The 20,027-nt window shown below is 35.1% G+C and overlaps 1 protein-coding gene across 1 annotated transcript in view; it reads right to left on the bottom strand.

Annotated features, from left to right (window-relative positions):
* Positions 1–20,027, bottom strand: part of CNTNAP2 (contactin associated protein 2) — a 770,772-nt gene that overhangs the window by 523,618 nt on the left and 227,127 nt on the right. Inside the window, exons 5-7 of the mRNA XM_040057848.2 lie at positions 14,892–15,095; positions 12,324–12,508; positions 5,894–6,037 (exon numbers count right to left, since the gene is read on the bottom strand). Of these exons, the coding sequence (XP_039913782.1) occupies positions 5,894–6,037; positions 12,324–12,508; positions 14,892–15,095 (533 nt within the window). The remainder of the gene's footprint in view (positions 1–5,893; positions 6,038–12,323; positions 12,509–14,891; positions 15,096–20,027) is intronic.

Below are 20,027 nucleotides of genomic sequence, written 5' to 3'. Positions count from 1 at the left end.
AAAACACACACACACAAACCAAAAAAAAAAAAAAAAAAAAAAAAAAAAAAAAAAAAAAAAAAAAAAAAGAAAGAAAGAAAGAAAGGCAAAATGGTAAGATTCCTCTAAATTCATAGCTATCTCTAGAAAAGTATTCTAGATTTCATTCAACCTAGAGCCCACTCTGATCAATGTACACTGCTTCTAAAGATGTGGTATTAATGCTTTCATTATTGATACTATTAAAATAGATACTGATTTTTCTGTTGTTTTTTTTTCTCCTAGCTGTGGCCCCATTATATTTTGTACTGTACATACACAAAATAACATGCAGTCAGCCCTGAAGAGTTGTAGTCTAAGAACAAGCTTAGATGAAAGCATTAATATTTCTAGTTAAAAGATAAAGAAATTAATCACAGATAAACTTGGGCTTGTCTATGGTCCCCATAGAAACCTATAACAGAACAGCATAAAAAATGAGTGCAGATTTCCAGATACCCTGATATCAATGTGTCAATCAATACAATACACGATGTTCCAAAATAATGATGTGTAACACTGGAACAGTCAGCCTCTCTGTTATGTTTCCATCTAAATGATACTACATATGCTAATATATCAATTCATGAAGCAGAAGGATTTGGAGTAGCTGACATGAACAACACGTAATATTTTTGGATAGTAGATAATTTTTTCTGTAAAAGAAACAGCAGCTTCTACACTGTAAAATATTATTCTTCAGGAAATTGACAAAAGATCAGTCAACTTTATTCATCTCTAAGGGTTTAAATGTATCTGTAAATAAGACTAGAATTAGGGACATGAATTTTTCTCGCTGGTTCTCATGCTATTGCTCACAATGGAAGACCAAATTGGTAGGAAACAAGCATTTCGTAATATTGGTAGGGTACTACCTTATTTTTTTTCCCCCTTAGAAATCATACTTTGTAGTAATCTATATCCAGAATTAACTTATTGCTGCATGAATGCAAATGTAACAGGAAAACTGCCTCTGCTGATGAATTCCTATAAATTGTGGCAAAGTGGATCCTGTCTTATGATTGGGCTTTCTCATGCATTATTGCAGGTGAAAATTATGTGGCAATTTTAGTTCTATTTGGGAAGAGAGAATTTTTACTGATGCAGTACAGAAATTATTACTAAAATCAAGATAGCAATTCCTCTGATATCTATTTATATATTAAAACATATTAAGGCTTGAACAACATTTTTGGAGGTACATAGATGTTTAGAGACATGATCCATCTAAGCAGTGTGCGGAATCCCAGTAGAAGTCAGTCACCATCTGTATTGCATAATTATTTTTAAACTCCACATTGCTGACTTCCTGATTTGGGCTTTTATGTCACATTTCTGTATTCATAGTGTATAAATGCAACTGACAGTTAATCTTGAAGGAAAGTAGAGAAACTGGAAGCAAGATAGGAACTTTGTGTCTGAAAATGTGTGGGAGGAAAGACATAAGTAAATTTTTTTAAGTAGCAATTGTATTCAGTTGGAAATGATGGATGACATCAATAAGCAAGTTTTAGCACTCATTTGCCAATGTCCAAACCCATCACTTTTTAAAAGAATATCACATCAGAGAACAGCTTATCTGTATCGTAGCGAGATACTGGTCTGGCAGATTCAGCTTCTTATATTGGATTTCCATGTAAAAAACCCAAATTAATAAAAACAATATTTTCTTGAGGACTAGGATAAATACATTTATTACTCTGTCTAACAACCTCTTGTTCCTGCCAAACATCAGAAGTTGTACAGTGTCTACCTCTAAGGGCCAGTAGAATTAGTAGTAGCTATACTATCAAGTTGGCCACCTCTGTGATCAATTAAAGTACACATGTTCCCAGTAATCTGGAATCAGAGATTTCTTTAAAGTGATCTCCTAGATTTGTTCCTAAATCTTATTATAAAACCTCAGCATTACAAGTAACATTCTTTTCCTTGGCCCAAGTTCTATAAATTAAAAAAATATGTATCCATGGATTTAGGAAAAAACTAGGTGACACAAATAAAGATAGCTTTTAGATAACTATGTGATGAGAGACATTACAGCTACTTTATGAGTAAAGACTTCCCTGCTAAGCTGCTTGTCAATTCTGGGATGGTTTTTTGTGGTTTTGCTTTGCATTTTGTTTAGTTTTGTTTTGTTTTTTGGGGGCAGTGAGGTTTAAAAGCTGCCTAGAGATTTTTCAATTTTGCATTTTTAACCAACGAAGCATGAAATCAAAATACTTAACTAATTTTTTTGAATAGTTTTAATCTAAAAATTTCCACAGTTTGCCAAAGAATACCTGTGCTTTAACCACAAATTTTACACATAGTGAAAAAAAACAGGTGGAGAGTGTCAGAAATACTCTCTGTAACCCTTGGCTATTATTCTCAGTGAAATGGTCACCCTAGGCATAGAAGCAACTTCTGTTACATAGTTAAGACAGTCCTGCGTAGACATGGAAGGCTACATCATTTTTTGAGACATGTCATCTCACAATTCAGTTACGGATACCAATTAAGTAGTGCTCAGAGAAAATTCTGTTAGACTTTTTAAGAGTTTCTTTTGCTGCCTTATTACCAAGAGGTACTAACAATTTCCTCATTACAAGAAAGCTTTTATATCCAATTGACACTCTCCTGTCATCCTGATGTTTTGGATACTTGCATGTATAACACTTATTAATGTTACTGGCACTGAATGCCATTCACTGATTCAAATCCTTTTTCACATCAGCGAATGCCTTTCCCACGAACAGACTGGCTGCATTAAAAATTTCTTGAGAAAGTAACATGTAGTTCTAATTTCCCTGATAGTTAGCATTTTCCCTACAGAGCTATTCAGATTAATATGAACTGGATTATTGATCTCTTCTATGACTGTAGTTCACAAGATGACTCCTGTTTTAAGTACAGCCCATCTTATATAGATTGCTCACTAGTTCTAGGTCAAGGGTTCGAGTTAATCTGCAGCTTGTCTCTGTAATAGCCTCTTCATTTTCCAAAGAGAATAAGATCATTTTCTGTAGATTCAGAGTGACTTGCTGAATAGTTTTCTGGGCAATGACATCTGGAAGTCATATATATACTGTTCATTTATATTGAAACTCTTGGTCTTATTAGAGAATTTTTCATACTACATTGACAGGGAAAAGGTAAAAAGAACTTAATTTGTGCAGCTTGAGCTTGCACCATGATCTTTCATCTATATGGCAAATTAGATTCATGTTTACTTAGAAATCAATTTTGTCTATCCACATTCAAACATAATCCCTTGTGTAAAATACTACTGTAAATACCTTTCCCAATTAAAAGACCTACTGGCTGAATAGGAAGCTCCCAAAAGACAGGTAACAAGCTTATTAAGATTATACTACCTGTTAAATCAAGATGAATCATACAGTACGGGCAACATATGCAGTATGTATGCACCATACGCTAATGCCAGCTTAAATATCACAAAACAATTAAAAAAATTCTTCCCCTTTACCTTCTGAATCTGAATCAAATATGTTACTAAAGTCAAGACTAGTTACTAAAGACTAGACTTAATTTAAATTTAAAATAAATATTAATTTGTCTTTTCATCCTTACCCTTTAACAAAGCAAAAGGTGCTTGGTGGTGCTTTTTTGTTCATAACATGCAGGTATATGAGACATAATTTTTTAAAAATTTAATTTTGTTCAGAGAAAAATAAAGATCATCATCTTCTTATCTGTGAATTTCTGGGCATCCTCATTTTGTACAATTAATTTGTCAAGTCCCTTTCACTGTGTGACTTCTGAAATTCAACTGTCTTCATCTAGAATATTATTTTCTTTTGTTTCACACCCCTTTAAAATCCTACTTTTCTCTGATTTTATCCTTTCTTTGTAATACTTCTCACTACCACACTGGTTACTTTGCTTGCATTCAGCCTCATTATATTGTGTGTGTCGTGCCTTTTTAGAGACTACTCTCTTTGGGGAAGGTGTGTGTCTCCTGTAATGTGTTTGTACAGAATCTCCTACAATGGAGCTTTGATCCCTGCTGGATTGCTTGAGTGCCATCATCATAAACATGCTTAACAACAATAGTTCCAAGAAAGTCTATTTCTCTTGGTAAATCAGGCTAAAAACTAGGAGGAAAAAATGGTTTTGTAAAAAACATAAAAATGCATGTTGGTGTAGTTAGAGAAAAATTGATTTTGCTTTTGAAGAGCTGAAGCAATTGAAGTATTTCTTCTGAAAACAAAGGTCACTTCTATTTTTCTAGTCTTTCTCAGAACTGGAAATCAACAGAACCATCAAATTAAACTGGCATATCACCTCTTGATGTGGCACTAATACTGCCAGAGCTTCTTGTGAGGATTTTACTTTCATGTTATGGGCAACAGAATTTTAAAAGTAAAGAAACAAACAAATGAAGAAACAGTCAGAAATAAGATTTTTCAGAGACTTTACATGTCTGCTGGCTATGTCACACTTTTGAGAGTCTAGGACTTTAAAGGACAGGATTTGCACTGTAGGAACTTCTTAAGCAACACTTCTGTTCAGAAAGAGGCTTTAAGAATATGTCCTATTAACTTGCAGTGGACTTGATTGCACAAATGGGAAGATTGCACCTGTGCAAAGATTCTTTTTTAAATCAGGCATTAATCTTTCAAAATCATGGTTATGTCAAAGCTGAAAATGTCCTGCAGGAAGAAAATCTCACGTAATTATGGGAAAAAAAAAAAAGGTAAAGTTTCAGGAGTTCCTTAGATTGGGTTGAAAATAATTTAATCCAATCTTAATGAATGGAATATATAGCGCATTCTTTGCCTTTGACAATATTGATGAAATTTATGTGCAGAAAAGGTCATAGATGTCAGGCTATATTACTGATTTTGTATAGGTAATCACATACTCATGATTATCCTTTTGGATTTCCTTGACCATTTAGTCATAACGTTCATACAATAACATGAAACTTCAGTTTTACTATCCAAGCATTATCAACCCTTTGCATGACATCATCACTGCATATGTATAGATTTACAATTTATTACATAAAGGAAAATTAAATTATGTAAACCTACATATTGTTAGCCAGAATTTGTGAGGCATGTAACCTTGTACAGAAGAAAGCCTTGAAAAGTTATTCAAACCATCTAAAACTCACGGCAAAAATACAATTATTTCTTATCCATATTGCCTTTATATGACAGCAAGAATTTACAGAGGAACACTTAGAACTTTAAAAACACAGGAATTAAAGCACATTCTTTCTTAATCACCCTGCCCATAAAGCCACAAGTCTGACCATGAAAGCAGCTATGAACACTTAAGCCACAGCAAAAATAGAGTAAAATGGTCTGTAATGTTAATAAGCAAATAATGATTTTCAAGTATAGTATCTTGAGGTTTTTCAGACATATCAGAAAAGACTGTAAAAGCATTCTGATCCATAGACTTTTGCACTCCAGCAATCCAACTAGCTCGGCAGGGATGGGATATTACCAGGATTTAAAAGCCACAAGAAAGCTGCAATTCATTTAATAATAAATCTTGTCTGCACTGGTTTTGAACTACTATAATTTGAGAAGAAAGGGAAAAAGCACTTACTGGTTCAGTTGATTTTCTTTAAAAAAAACCCCAAAACCCACCAAAACTGTCTGATTGACACTAAAGGTTAATTTTTGAAAGATGAAACAAGACCCAAGAAATAAAATGCTCATACATGGTAATTTTTTTTTTTTTTTTTTTTAAGTCACAAATGTACATACAATAAGGTCTTTGGGTTTGTGGTAAAATTTGCTTTGTGTTTTATATTATTGCAGTATATCACAAGAATATCAGCTACACACCCTCAAAAACCTTCTAGTCTTCTTTAGAAGGAGAAGCAGAAGGGTACATGACCATGAAATTATGACCTTACCACATTTGAAGGTTCCAATTTCTTCCTCTTGGCAAGGTCAGTGATATTATTGCCATTGTAGTTGATGCTCTCCATGCAGCCTTTGAAATTTTTCCTGCTGTTAGAACTTGGCTTGCCAGAAAAAGGCATGCCTCCAAAGGTTATCTTCAAATGAAACAGAAAAATGGTAGATAGTTACTACCATAGGAAGGCAAAGACTTTTAAAGAATTTTGTTGTACAAGTATTTGCTTTCTTTGAACACTCAGCCGTTGCAAAATAGAGAGCTGGTAGCATTGTTTACAGAAAAAGGACGTATCAAAACAAATACTGCAAAAGCAGAAAAAATATTGTAATTAATTTTAATTATTTATAGTAGCCAAACCCAAGTTTTATTACAATTGTCCAAACAGTGAACAGTTATTCATATGTGAACTGCTCTTCTGATTGCTATAGAAAATAAGCATTAAAAACAAAGGAATTGGGGCAAATTTCCATCAGAGTATTTTTCTAAACAAAAGAAGACATGAAATTAGCCACTTGATCTGAATCAAATCATTCACTCAGCTCTAACCAGGTGCCAAATCTCAGACTACAGCACAGCAGTGGTGGGCTCCAATGTGGCATGTTACTCTGCTTTGATGCTTATATAACTACTTCATCCAGAAGAATTTACAGAAACATATAGTTAAAGATGCAATCCCCGGTTGACAGAAGGACTTTCACTACCAAGAACACGCTTTTGTCATGTAGTTATAGTCAATGAGGTGCTACTCCTTGATTTATCTGGTCAAATCATCCCTTAGAGATGATCAAGGCAACTACTGCAAAGACTTGGTCATCAAACTCAAATAGGAATTATTTTTTGCCTTACAGTTGAATTTCATTACCCCGGGTAATTGATTCTGGGTTATCTATAATCTATAGTGCTAAAAAGCATTGAAACCCAAATATTTACAAACTGAAAGTGTTCATCATTTATGGATTCTTTCTCTGTCACTCCATAGAGACAATACAGGTCTCTGCCACATAATGGTCTTTATGGAAGTGAATAAGGTTACATATTTTCATTAATATTTTGCAGCCTAAATAAATATAAATATAAATATAAATATAAATATAAATATAAATATAAATATAAATATAAATATAAATATAAATATAAATAGTATATTTAATAGAAATGTCACCTTGTTTCGTGACCAAAAAATATTCAGAAAAGTATCAATTTGTAGTTGTAATGGGTTTAGATTAAACTGGGCAGAAACACTAATTATGTTGTGGTTTTATGCTTGCTGATTTTGGGTTAGTTTCCTGGCCAATGCAATATTTATGCAGTAGTTTTAATGTTTACTAGAATTATTTAATGTTTACTAGGATTTTTTTTTCCCCCTACTGTAAGATATAATTAGGAGAGAAGCAAAGCAGGCTCAAACTCAAGGGGTATAAAGACAGGTTTATTAATGCATACTAAAAAAACCCAAGAATCAAATGAAACTTTCAAAATACCCTTCCCTTCCAAAGTGTTAACTTTCTTGCAAACAATGCAAAGAGGCAAAATTTAGAACTCTAGCTCAGTACTGCTTATAAAATAGTCTTTTATTTAGTCTTTTGAGAGATATAAGTTTTTCTTTCTTTGTTCTGGTAACTTTTCCCAAGAGAAACAGTCTGTTTGTGGCCTCCACTTCTCACAAGAGCAGCCCGCCCAGGAATTTCTGCAGTTGTGGACCTCCTATATCATGTAGCCTTTCCTGTGACTACATACAGGCCGTAGACTTTTACATATTGGGATGTCACATTTTAAAGATGCAAAACACAATGGATTTTTCATCTCAAAAAACCAGATATTTTCTTAATTCTTCACTAGCACAGAGGGCTTCTTCTTATCTTTCTCTGTTCAAACATCTTATAAGATCACTAAATTACAGCTTTTAGTTTAATATTCACTCAGTAAATCACAAACACCTTTGCTCAAAAGAAACCCACAAATCATCTCAATTCATATTGTCCACGATTTAAAGAAATACTTTAGCATATTCATATTACAGTTTGTTATTATAACTTGTAGGAAATTTCAGTCTAGAATTAAGGCAACTTGTCATCTCGTCTACTTCTGGGGTCACTCTTCTTTCACTGACTTAGTGTCATGGGTTAGTACAGTTTGGTTTTTTAGTTATAGAAGAATGTAGAATAATTCTCCAGGTCAGGACCTGAGAATTGCTTTAGAAAGGACAGGGACCTATCAGAGGGTTGGTTGGAATATTGGCATCTGTTCTGACCACTGAAAATTGTTAGCTATGAATTTGGGAAGTACTATATAAAACCTCTTGATTTCCTGTAGGTGAGTCCTTTTTCTTCTTTCCTTTGGCCAGAGAGAGACAGGTAACATTGAGCTGGGCCTGCTGATTCCCCCTTCTTGGGGGGAGCTGGCCTGAGGTCTGGCCGGATTCCATCGGCTCCCGAGTGTGGGGGGGAAGGAGAGGTTGCTCCTTTTGCAACAGCTACTTTCTCTAAACTTCCCTGGAGCAGGGAGAGATCTTTGCCAGGCCTCTGATAAGAGCTATGGGCACCATTTAGGCTGAGGCCACCCCAATTTACACAGAGGGGTGGCTGAGAAGGCATTTATGATCCTGCCTGGGGTTTTTTTGTGATTCCGGACTGCCCAGGTGCTCTGATCTCTGATGTTTCTGTGTGAGTTCTTCCTCCCTCACCAGTGCAGCCTTGAACATCTAATACCATGAGCTACAGAGAGAGAGACAAAGACTCTGGGCAGATTTAACCCTTTCCTGGCAACATGAAGCTTCCAGAGCTTGGCCCTTCTCTGAGAGAGTAAGAAAGAACAGAGTGAACATAAAGAAAAAAACAGCATGAAGTCAGTAGAGCGAGAGTGAAAAGACTATTAGGACAGAAGGTTAAAGAGTTGGTTGTTCTATTCTTACTTGAGCCACGGAAATGAACTCTATATTTAGATCATTCCTTTAAATCATGGGAAAGATATGCATTTGGGGAGATGATTGTTTTGATTTGTGTGTGGATTTGAGCAAAGGAGTTTGTGATGGACTAAGTAATATCAATCCTATAAGATGCTTGAACAGAGATAAAGATGAGAAGCCCTTTGCACCAATGAAGAAGTGAGGAGATATCTCTGTACCTTGAGGTGAAGAATCCTTTGCTTTGGAGTTATTCATCTTTAAAAGGTGACACCCCAGTATGCAAAGGTCTATGACCCATGAGCAGCTTGGGAACCCGCTCCTGGGAGGGGTCACAAAGGCAGGTTTCTCCAGGTGGTTGTTTTTGTGACAGTTTAAAACCCACAAGAGAACTGTTCTCAGTTGTCAGTGGGATCCATGAATCTAAGAGAGACTCTTCTCCTAAAGAATGGCTGAAAGACTATTGTCAGATAGTGAAAGTGACTGAAAAGTACAAGTTTTGTCTCCTTATGTTGTTTTGTAGGAAAGTTAACAGTTTGTAAAAAGAGGGAAGAGTGTTTTTGGAGTTTCATTCTGTTTTGTTTTACTTTTTTCCCTCAACTTTCTTTTCATATTCTTTTAGTGTGTGTTAATAAACCTATTTGTTCATTTTTAAGGTTAAACCTGCTTCGTTTTTCTCCTAGTCTTTCTCCCACAGAAAGAGTAAGTACTAAGACCAAAATTTAGTGAACGTGAAACCACTACACTTAGATATCTTAATATTGTCTCTTTACATATCTCTATTTTGGCCTTTTCTCTCTTTCTCTGAGAAGGGTTAGAACTTTAGAAGCTTCGTCTGTACTAGGAAAGAGTTAGATTTGTTCAGGCCTGCAGTAGCCACCTAATCTCTTCTGAGCTGCAGGGCTGTGGAGACACAAAGCCGTGCTGATGGGGGAGGCTGGTGGATGTCCTCCTTCCACCCCTCAGTTTCATTTAGGGTGGCTCAGCTCGGAGTTGTTATAAAGCTGCAGGTTTTCTTTGTCTGCTGCCAGTGCCTATTAAGCCTAGCCATGGCTTGGCCCCTTCTGCCGTGACCCCGGGCACGTGGCCAGCACTGCTGAGCTGCAGTGTCCCCTCTCCCCCGCCGGCAGCTGGGGCAAAGGGGGCTCAGCCGGCCCGGCTGCTCCCCGTGCGGGCAGCGGCTCCCGGAGGCCTGGCTGGGCCTGGCCTGTCAGCCCAGAGGGCAGCGGGGCCTGAGCCGGGCCCCTTGCCACCCACGATGTTACCTTGTGGGCAGCCTGGAAGGAGGAGAGCTTCCCGGGCTTCCCAGGCTGATTTTATGCTTGTGTGACCCAGAGGTGTGTACCTATTTTTAATTAGCTACTCTGGCTGTCTATCTTGAAAGCCATTCACTGACTGGCTTTTACTATCTGTGCTAAACTAACACAGTAGACTACTGCTGAAATTTGGCATAACGAAGCTTTTAAACATTATTCATTGTCAATTCCATTTGAACAGGAAAACAGAGCTCTAGGGTAACATTTTCAGTTTTGAATGCATGTGAGATACCAGTTTCTTGGTATATACTGAGAACTAAAACTATCCAGCTAAAACCTAAAACCATCATAAACCACACACACCAGCTTTTGGTGTGTAAAAGCCTTGTGGGAATATCCTCAGGTATTGTAAATTGATATGACTTTAGAGAAGATGCAGGTCTTCACATGGAGAATGGGACTGTGATATTTTAATGGTTGTCAAATATTTTATGCGTGTTATAATCACATGTTTGGAATAAATCAAATGTAAAAATAAAAATAAAAAAAATTGAAGAAAAGAAGCAAAAGCAAAAAACACATAACGAGACAGTGAGTTAAGAGCAACTTATGGGACTATTATTTGATCTCAAAAATGCAATCAGAACTAATATTTATTCCTCCTTTGTGTTTACTTAATTTTTTTGAAAGAGATTAACCTAGAAACTATTTTTTCTACGGAAAGCAGTTTTGATTCTTTTGGCTTTATTCTCTGTTAATCACAAAGACAATAACACCTTTAAATTTAGTCTGTGGTGTCTAGCTCCAAGACCAGTGAGATAATAGTGAGGAAAGGAAGAAGAGATTAATTCTTTTGAGTTTATATGAACCACAGAAATGTATACACACACACACTCAAATAAGTTCAATTAAACACCAGGAGATCCATGTATATGGAAAATGAAATTTATCTTTGAGAACTGCCAGTGAGGTCTCTTTATGCAGACAGGGTGGGAAGATCAATGCACTGAATTCAGCTCTTACTAGGGATACACTTTTTATATGCAATATGTTTCTTATGTAAACATTATATATATATGTGTGTGTGTGTGTGTGTGTACAAATTGCACAACCTTGGCTTATGGCATTCAGCCTTTTTCTGTAGCTCATTCACCTGAAAGCCTTTAACAAAATCTATTTATATGAGTTTTACACAGTTCTGTTCAGATTTTCAGTGATCAATAATTAATAGAGGTACAGGCAAATTTGCTTGTAATTTTCTCATTAGAGCTGCCAGAAAATAATGTATTCATAAACTTTTTTTCGAATATAATAAAATATTTTGACTCAGAAGCATTTACAATTTTAAGTACCTTTTTCAAACATTCATATATTATTGGTCAAAAGATTGTCAAAATATAAATACACAAGTTATTTCAAACTTTTTTCCATGACATCATTTATATTTGCTTTTATATCTTAAAAAGTTGTAAGGGTGGAAATTACATATTTGGTGCAGCAAACCAAAATAATTCTATTAGAAACAGTAAAGTGTGTAAGAAAATATTATACAAAGATTGCAATAAACGTGTTGAAGTTCTTGTACAGATTAGAGGAGCTGAACAAGTTTAAAATAGCTGAAGATGTAGTGTAATCAAACAACAAAACCACATTTAATTACTACCACCACTTGTGTGCATTAACCTGATTTATTAAACAAGTTTTCTTACAACTTTCCTAACTCTTCATTGCTTCTTTCTAAAAAGAAGTGACTGATGCCCTATTTGTAAAAATACGAGGAAGACAAATACCCAAGACATGACAGATCAAGATCTGCAATAATAAAAAGGTTCTAAGCTGCTTCCTTTGCTAAAAGTAAATACTAACACCACAAATAAAGGCTTTCTGATTTAAGAGAAAAATTATCACCCAAGTGGAACAACAGATTGCACCATACTTTTTAAAATATACTTCCTGCATAGAGCAGCTGCTTTTACAGATTTTTAAAATCGTGTATGCCTATCTTGCTGAATAACACAGATCTCCCATTTTAAAACCAAGGGCTGAGATGATTGTTACACCAGATGGGACTTGGTCGGCTAATTAAGAGAAACATAATTTACACTTAAGAGAGAACATCGTTGGAAAGAAAGTATCAGGAAATGTACAGGAATAAGAATTCAAAACAAATGAATGAAAAATTAACAAAACAAATTATGTTAGCTTTCTTCTTGGACTTATTTTTATAAAACCAATTTGAATGATAAGAAAGAAGTTTCACTGTCTACCTCATAGTCCAGGTCCAGGTAATCAAATTCTCCATTTGTTCTGAAGTGCTGCATGTGTCTGTCGAGGGTGAGATTGATGTTCCTCCCGTGACGCTCTATGATGATGGAGTGCCAGTGGTGATCATCCAACAGGCTGCCTGTTGTCACAGATGTGTGGCCAAAAATAGAGCCAAGTTGGTTGCTGCCTGAGAAGAGAAACAATAGCATTTCTCACCTCATACTAGTTAGGCAAACGTTTTCCTCTTTCTTTGTCAATGTTTCACCTGAATCATATGAGTCACGCAATAAACTGGAGGAAGTCAGTCTGCTATGAAGTTGAGATCTGCCCAGTGGAGAGCTGCTGCCACCAATACAGACAGCTAGACCAAATACAGCAAGCATCTGGTCACTGAACTGTATAAATTTATGTATAAATTCACATTAGCAATTATTTGGAAATGAACCTGAGAAGCAATACCAGTTTCCAGTTGTAAAGATGTTTTCATCAACGGTTTTCTGCTTTCACTCCTGCGCTACAGAAAAGAAAAGCTGTCACCTCTGGGCCAGATTCTGAGCTGCATTGGAGCTGTACTGATTTATGAACTCTGTGGAGGACATGAGCCTGATAACAGACTTTGTCAAAATAAGCCTTTTCACTCCTGAGTTCTATGCTTTGTGGCCTATACCAGTATCATTATACCAGCAAGCAGAGGAGAAAAGGCTCAGTGCAGACTGAGCTAACAACAGCAAAACCATCTTCTGCTAATATAGCTTATTTCAGTCTGTTATCCTGAAGCAATCTTCCTATTCTGGAAGTCAAACTACTAGCAAGACTACAATTTTGCAATTCTCTGCTGTGTTATCCAGGGGGTTTTGCCAGTGTAGCTGTGCTGGTCAGAGATCACATCTTATTGCCATCTGACTGACACAGCTAAGCCAGCAAAGGTTGATAGCATGGATCCCAACTGAAGCAGCAAATGACTAATTCAGCAGTAAGCGTAAAAAATTGCTGCACTGCTCAATAACTCAATGCAATCTTCCATGTTCTGAATACATGAGGACCTAAAACATTTCTGAGGCTGAGAATTTCTTACCCTCAAGAATGCCTGCAACTGAGACATTAAAGTCTGGGCATGCTGAAAACACATTCTGGCAAATCACACTTCCATGGCTTAAGACATTACTTCCCTATAAATGACCATCCTGCCTGTATGATGAAGGCCAATGGTCCTGTTGGTTAAAAAATGAAATAGAATTTCATGCATGTCATTGAGCCTCAGTTTCTTCAACTCAAAGTCAAATGCAGTGCAAAGTGAAACCTAAATCCATTTCTGTCTCCCCATCCTTCCCCCAGCCCCTGGTGCTTGAAACTAAGTCATTGGATCTCACCAGGCAAGATGAGCATCCTTTTCTACTGTCTGATGCAAAGACTGTACTCTCAGACAGAAGAATAATAACACCATAAAGCATTACATGTGTTTATTGAGTGTGTGTCACAGGGCCTAATCCCATTTAGCAGCCTAATGATTTAAGGACATCCTCAGCAAACTCACATATGGAAGTTGTAATAGATCATAAAGACAGTTTGTGCTGAAGAATATAGAGGAACAGAAAATGAAAGGGTTACTGCTGCAATTAAAATTGTTTAAAAAAGGTAACTGCTATAGGTAGGTGTGGTTTCCTGATCATCAGTTCATGTTGATTGTTAGAAAAAAGAACAGGAGAAAATGCTAGTGGAAATAAGTATTATTCAATGTAAATAAAAATGGAACAATTTACTCTTCATGTGTCAATGAGAGAACTGAGGAAAATTGCATGAAATCTTTTTCCAAGGTTCTTTTGTTTGAAAGGAAAAAATACCTGAAACCAGATAAATGTGAGTCTTTTTCATAATAAATGTACTTTATAAATCCAGTCACTTATGGGCCTGTAGTCCTCTACGGGGAGGACTGGAACTAGAGTAATATATGCAGGATTTCATCATAAGATCGATAAAACAATTTGTCCTGTTTCTTTTCCTAGCCCTCCTTCTCAGACTGAAGGAAAGCTGCTGAACTCCAACTTCATATAGCCTGTAGCTTCCTAGATTTATTTATTTATCTATCTATCTATCTATCTATCTATCTATCTATCTATCTATCTATTTATTTATTTATTTTTCTGCAAGGTTCCTAAGGGTGACCTTTATTCTGCCAGAAGTGATGACAGTGTCCTTCTCTCACACAAAGCCACAGCTGAGGCCAAATGTAATTCTGGCAAGCTATTTTATTTTTTTTTTTTTTTTTTTTTTTTTTTTTTGTTTGTTTGTTTGTAGTAATGACAATATATTGCTGATCTTGCTTTTCTGTATGATCTTCTTTTCATAGTATATCACACACAGTAAAAGGGACAGGATGGATCTAAGCACACACGCACCCTCCCCCAACATATAGAAAGGGAATTAACAACATTTTCAACAAATTATCTGATTAAATGATGTGGCTTATCAAATTACTGTGGGAAAGAGGATGAAATATTTGACCTAAAATTTTTGTGGGAGAGATAAAAACTACCACCAACTACCACCACAACTAAACAATCAAAACATACCTAAATTTAAATTTAGAACAAGTTTGGCTTTCTTCAGTTCCAAGGTGATATAGTCTCCTTGCTGTCCTTCTCCGTGGAAGATTACACCTTCGCTTTCAGAGGTCTTAAATTTCAGAGAAATTACATCTTTCAGTGTTTTCATTTTCTTGTTTCTGAATCTGTATGGTAACACTACATGGCCATCAAAATTGATAACATCAGCCCCTAAAGGAAAAAGAATATAAAATCATTGATGAGAGATTATATATTCCTATGGCCACTGGAAAAGCAGACATGCCACACGCAGATTGCACCTGAACAGAAGAAAAAATGTGCAAATATGATATGCATTGTAAATACATTTTCTTTTGACCACAGTTTAATACCATAAAAAGTAACAACCAGGCAGAATATAAATTTAATCCACAAAATTCAAAAATGGAACAAATGAGATTTGGGAAGAAAAATTCTACTACTCTACTCAATGACTTTCAGTTTCTCTCAAATACAGTTGCTGCTATGTACATTTTTCTAATTATAGCTCAAAATGAAAGGTAAATGTCTGGATGGTCATTAATAAATCATTTGATACTTCTTTAAAATTCACTATAGGTAAGGACTGTAAACACTATAACATGAGCCCAGAGTAACTGCCTGACAATTTTAGACTTTATGTAAAACAGACATAAGCTTTGTCTATTTCGGGAAATGGCTGGTAAGTTGTGACCTCAAGTAATGTCGATAAGAAAAAAAAACCCAAAAAAACTCCCTCTGTCATTTGAACTTTTTTTTTTTTTTTTTTTTTTTCCACGTTTGGTTTTGTTCAAAATATGTGGAAACAGATGGATGTCAACATTTAAGGTCAATCCAATATTCATATAAATATTGCATAATAACACTACAAAATTTCATGGTGTTTTATTTTCATGACATAACCTCTACTCTAAAGAATGAACACAAATTTTCCACAATATTCTGGATGCTAGATCCACAGTAAAAATAGCTGCAGAAATGGATTCCATTCAACAGATGCATTTATGCTGAATATTGAATCTTTTCACTTAAGCTGAGTTCTGTAAAAGATTTCAAACAGATATTTATCTCTAAAATTGACAAAGATTTTTTTAAGAAATCCACTTTGTAAGCTGCTAATAATCAGATCACCAGAGTCTTAGCAACTATTTGTATGAACATTTCATCCTCACTGTTGACAATTAACAATTTGAATAGACAAGTAAAATTCTTCATGTTCTTCAAAAGCACTTATACTCCTTATGGACATACCATATTCATTCATGCTCTGAATGAAAAGAAGGATGGCATTTTATCATGTATTCTTCAACCACATCTGATTTTTGCCTTCTTCTGTGGTCTGCTCTTCAGTGATTGCTTTCAACTTTTTAAAATTTCTAACTTGTTTTTGTTAATATGGTAGGAATTAATTTAAATCTTCCATCCCCTCTTAAAAACACAAACACATATCTGTTGTGTAATTAACACAAAAGACTGTTTCAAAGCTCCGTTAAAACACTATACATACTATGCCTAACTGCATATATTTAAATTTGAATTTACATGGCTGTCTTCCTAAACCTGTAAAGACTTCTGAAGAAGTGATAAACTGTGATCCCCTTATTGTTTATGCCAACTAAATTGTAAAGAATTTTATTTGGTATATGAAACGCGAACCTTACAATGACTGTGATGTCCCGTAATTATCACCATATATCTCATTTTTGTCAGAATTCAGCAATATCTATTAGAAATATCACTTTTCTCTATGAAACACATCTTAAATTGCAAATTTCAATAATAAATATGTATTCAACTTTAAGTACAACTTGAACTCTCAGCCTGATCTGGTTCTTCTGAATGACAAATTCCAGGCATGGGAGTCAGCTCAAAATTAAATATCAAAATGGTATGTTGTATTTGTTGTGCAATAAATCCATTTAGAAGTTATCAGCATGAGAGAGGACACATTTATTTGGGCATAGATGCAGAAGTATTCAAAAGCAAAAAATGGGATTACAGAAGTGGGATTATCATGACTCAAATCCATCACTTCTGGAATGATTACTTTTTTAAGAAACAAAGTAAATTGTTAGAAAAATAGTTTAACAAAGATTTTATGAACCAGTTGGTTTTGTTTGCCTTACAAGCTGTCAAGAGACCTGACAAATTAATTCTTGAGTTTTTTGTATGCAGTTTATGGAAAAGAAACAAAATCAACTTTCAGAAAAACATTAAATCTATTTATTGAAAAAAAAATGGAGCATGAAAGCTCTTATCACAAAAATCATACTTTTATGTTAAGCAAATATGCTAGTGATCCTGCTCTTTCGAATCTACAAACAACTGCCTGGCACAAGTGTTATAAATGAAAGAACATTGATAGCCATTACACCTTAAGTAACCCTCATACCAAATATACATCATAAAGAGATGATTCCTCATGCAATGTCTGAGATTGTTGTCCATAAAACTTCTTACATTTACTTTTTGTTGGTTACAGAAACTCCTGTATGGAGTATATCAGTTTTCCCCGAAGGCAAGCTGGTACCACTTTGTAACATCTTAAGAAGTTAGGTTAACAGCCAGGGATCTGACCCAGAGCAGATAAGGACTAAGATGTTTTGTGGATTCAAAAAATGTCCATGATAAGGCAAGTATCCCTTCTGTTCCTACATAGTTACAGTTGCATGCGTGTTCTCATTCTTTGAATAAAGTTTATATTACACACTTTAACAAAGTTGAGTAAAAAAGCCACATTTTTTCAGAATCTGTCCCAAAATTTCTGTGTTTTGAAAAGAATTCAATTAAATAAAGAAACTGAAGTAATTTTTGATTAAGAAGATTTTTTTTTTTTTTTTAACATGGCTGTGCTGTCAGCATGGGTCTGAATGATAATTGAATCACCTGAAAATTACACAGCAATTATATTTAAGAATTATCATATGTAGACTGTAGTAATGACTTGTGTTCTTTCTATGATGACACTCAGCTACTTAATACCATGATGATTACCACAGTGCAGACAGAAAATGATATAACTCCTATAACTTCAGTGTAAATATATAATTTTTCTCATCCTTAGCCACTCATCTATCAACAACCTTAGTAAGAAAGAGACCTAAGCCATCACATGAAGTATGTTCACCTGCAGTCAGTGACAGTTGTCAAAGGCTCCTGCTGCAATGGGAAAAATCTTCTTAAGAAAAGATTAAAAAAGAGAGAGAAAGAGAAGAAAATGAAGAAAGAAGGGGGGAAAGAAAACCCGAGAAATTTTTTTTCTTTAATTACATGGAAATAGGAAGTACAAATCTGATTACTTGCAATTTGATTTCTGCCCTACTGGATTTCCTATTACATAGATTGGAAAACACTGCTAAAAATGTAATAATATAATAACACTTCCCTTTGGTTTGGGAGATATGTTAGGCCTTATTCCAGTAAATGTCTGCGACCATATGAAGTCCTTTCATTAGTTAATGCAGCATCAATTTTCCTCTAAGGATATTTCAGAAAGCCTTGAAAAGACTGACAGGACAAATTGGGTGACAAATGTGACCCTATTCATAAATCCCAAAGGAAGCATAAATCCAAAAGGAAGCTAGGTCTTCCTAGCTATGCTTTTGTCCTGTACTTTTGACAACATGCAGGATCTGGCAAAATTTGATCAGGGCATCAAATCTATTTGATAATATTTTATTTGATGATACAAAACAACTTATTTAATAATTATAAAGAAACAGCACCAAATCAGACACAAGCTCCAGAACTTCTCTATTTACTCAATTTCTTGTGAAAGAAATATAACTAACCTCAGTGCCAGCACTTTAAGAATGAAGAAGTGCTCATTCACGAAGATTCATGGGATACTGAGATTTCTTCACAGCTACTTAGCTATTTTGATCAAGGTACTGCCTGGAGTTACTAAAAAATCCCTGCTTTCTGGCATAGTAAAATAACAGTGATCAAAACAAAGTAGAACAGCAAAGTGCTTTCCAGAAAAATGTTTACCATACATTGAACAAAAACCATGGGCAATATGTTTCTCCTCCTAAATTACAAATTTAGCATGTACACATATTTTTCAATTGCTACTGATCTCTGAATGATTGACTCTTCAAAGCTGTACAGAATATTTCAGTAGGATTAAAGATATAAAATTTCTGTACAACTGACAGGCAGGTATCGCAGGTGAATTTTTTTCACTCTGTTATCTTTAGTTTGCTTAAATTGTCTGTTTAGACTAAATGAACTTTAGGGGAAAGATCCTCACTTTTAGCATTCTTTTCTTACTCCATAGATTGAACCTTAGCTCTGATGTGTTAGCAGTATAGTAATACATAGTAATAACCATATGCTTAGCATTTGCCATCTAAAAATATCAGAGATACATCAAAGCACCTTTGGCTGGCTCAAATTATTCCACATCTGTAGTTTCATTTATAGCTATTAGTCACGCGTACTAAAATATCATTATGGGAAATATAAGCCCATAAACAGTGTATCATTTACATACTTTAACAGCAAAAAGAAAATGTTTTCTTCTAACAAAGCAAGGGATAAGGCTCAAAATTATACCAATAATAAATCCTCATTTTGTTATTACTCACAAAAAATTACAAATACAGAAATTTCTTCAGAAAATCCTAATCTAACTTTTTCAGAAGTTCCAAATGCTGTGAACATGATAGCTTGTTGAATTTGCCAGTGGGGTCTTTGCAGCTAGAGCCTCAGGGGAACTAAGTTAGCTGAGCTCATGTTAGAGATGCATTGCTGCACCTCATTTCTTAAAAGAAAAAAAAAAAAAAGAAAAAAAAAAAAAAAAAAAAAAAAAAAAGAGCCATGGCCCAGCACAGAAGTTAAGAGATTGCCTCCTCTTTTATGTTTTCTTATAATGGGGCAGAGAGCCAAAGGTACCATGTTTAAGCACTGCCTTCAGGCACTACAGCCCAGCTGTAAAGACATGGGCAGCTCTGGCCTGAAGACTGATGCAGTCAAACTGACACTGCCTTTACTCCTGTTTTCAAAAGACAACACACCTGCCATAAAGGGAAAACAAAACAAAACAAAACAAAACAAAACAATCTAATATAGATACAGATGTATGCTGCATATACAATAATGTGTACTTATTCATATTCTAGA

Source organism: Hirundo rustica, chromosome 1 (assembly GCF_015227805.2).
Source record: "Hirundo rustica isolate bHirRus1 chromosome 1, bHirRus1.pri.v3, whole genome shotgun sequence".
Classification (NCBI taxonomy): domain Eukaryota; kingdom Metazoa; phylum Chordata; class Aves; order Passeriformes; family Hirundinidae; genus Hirundo; species Hirundo rustica.
The sequence above is the reverse complement of the archived record's forward strand: the minus strand, read 5'-3'. Positions and strand labels throughout refer to the sequence as shown.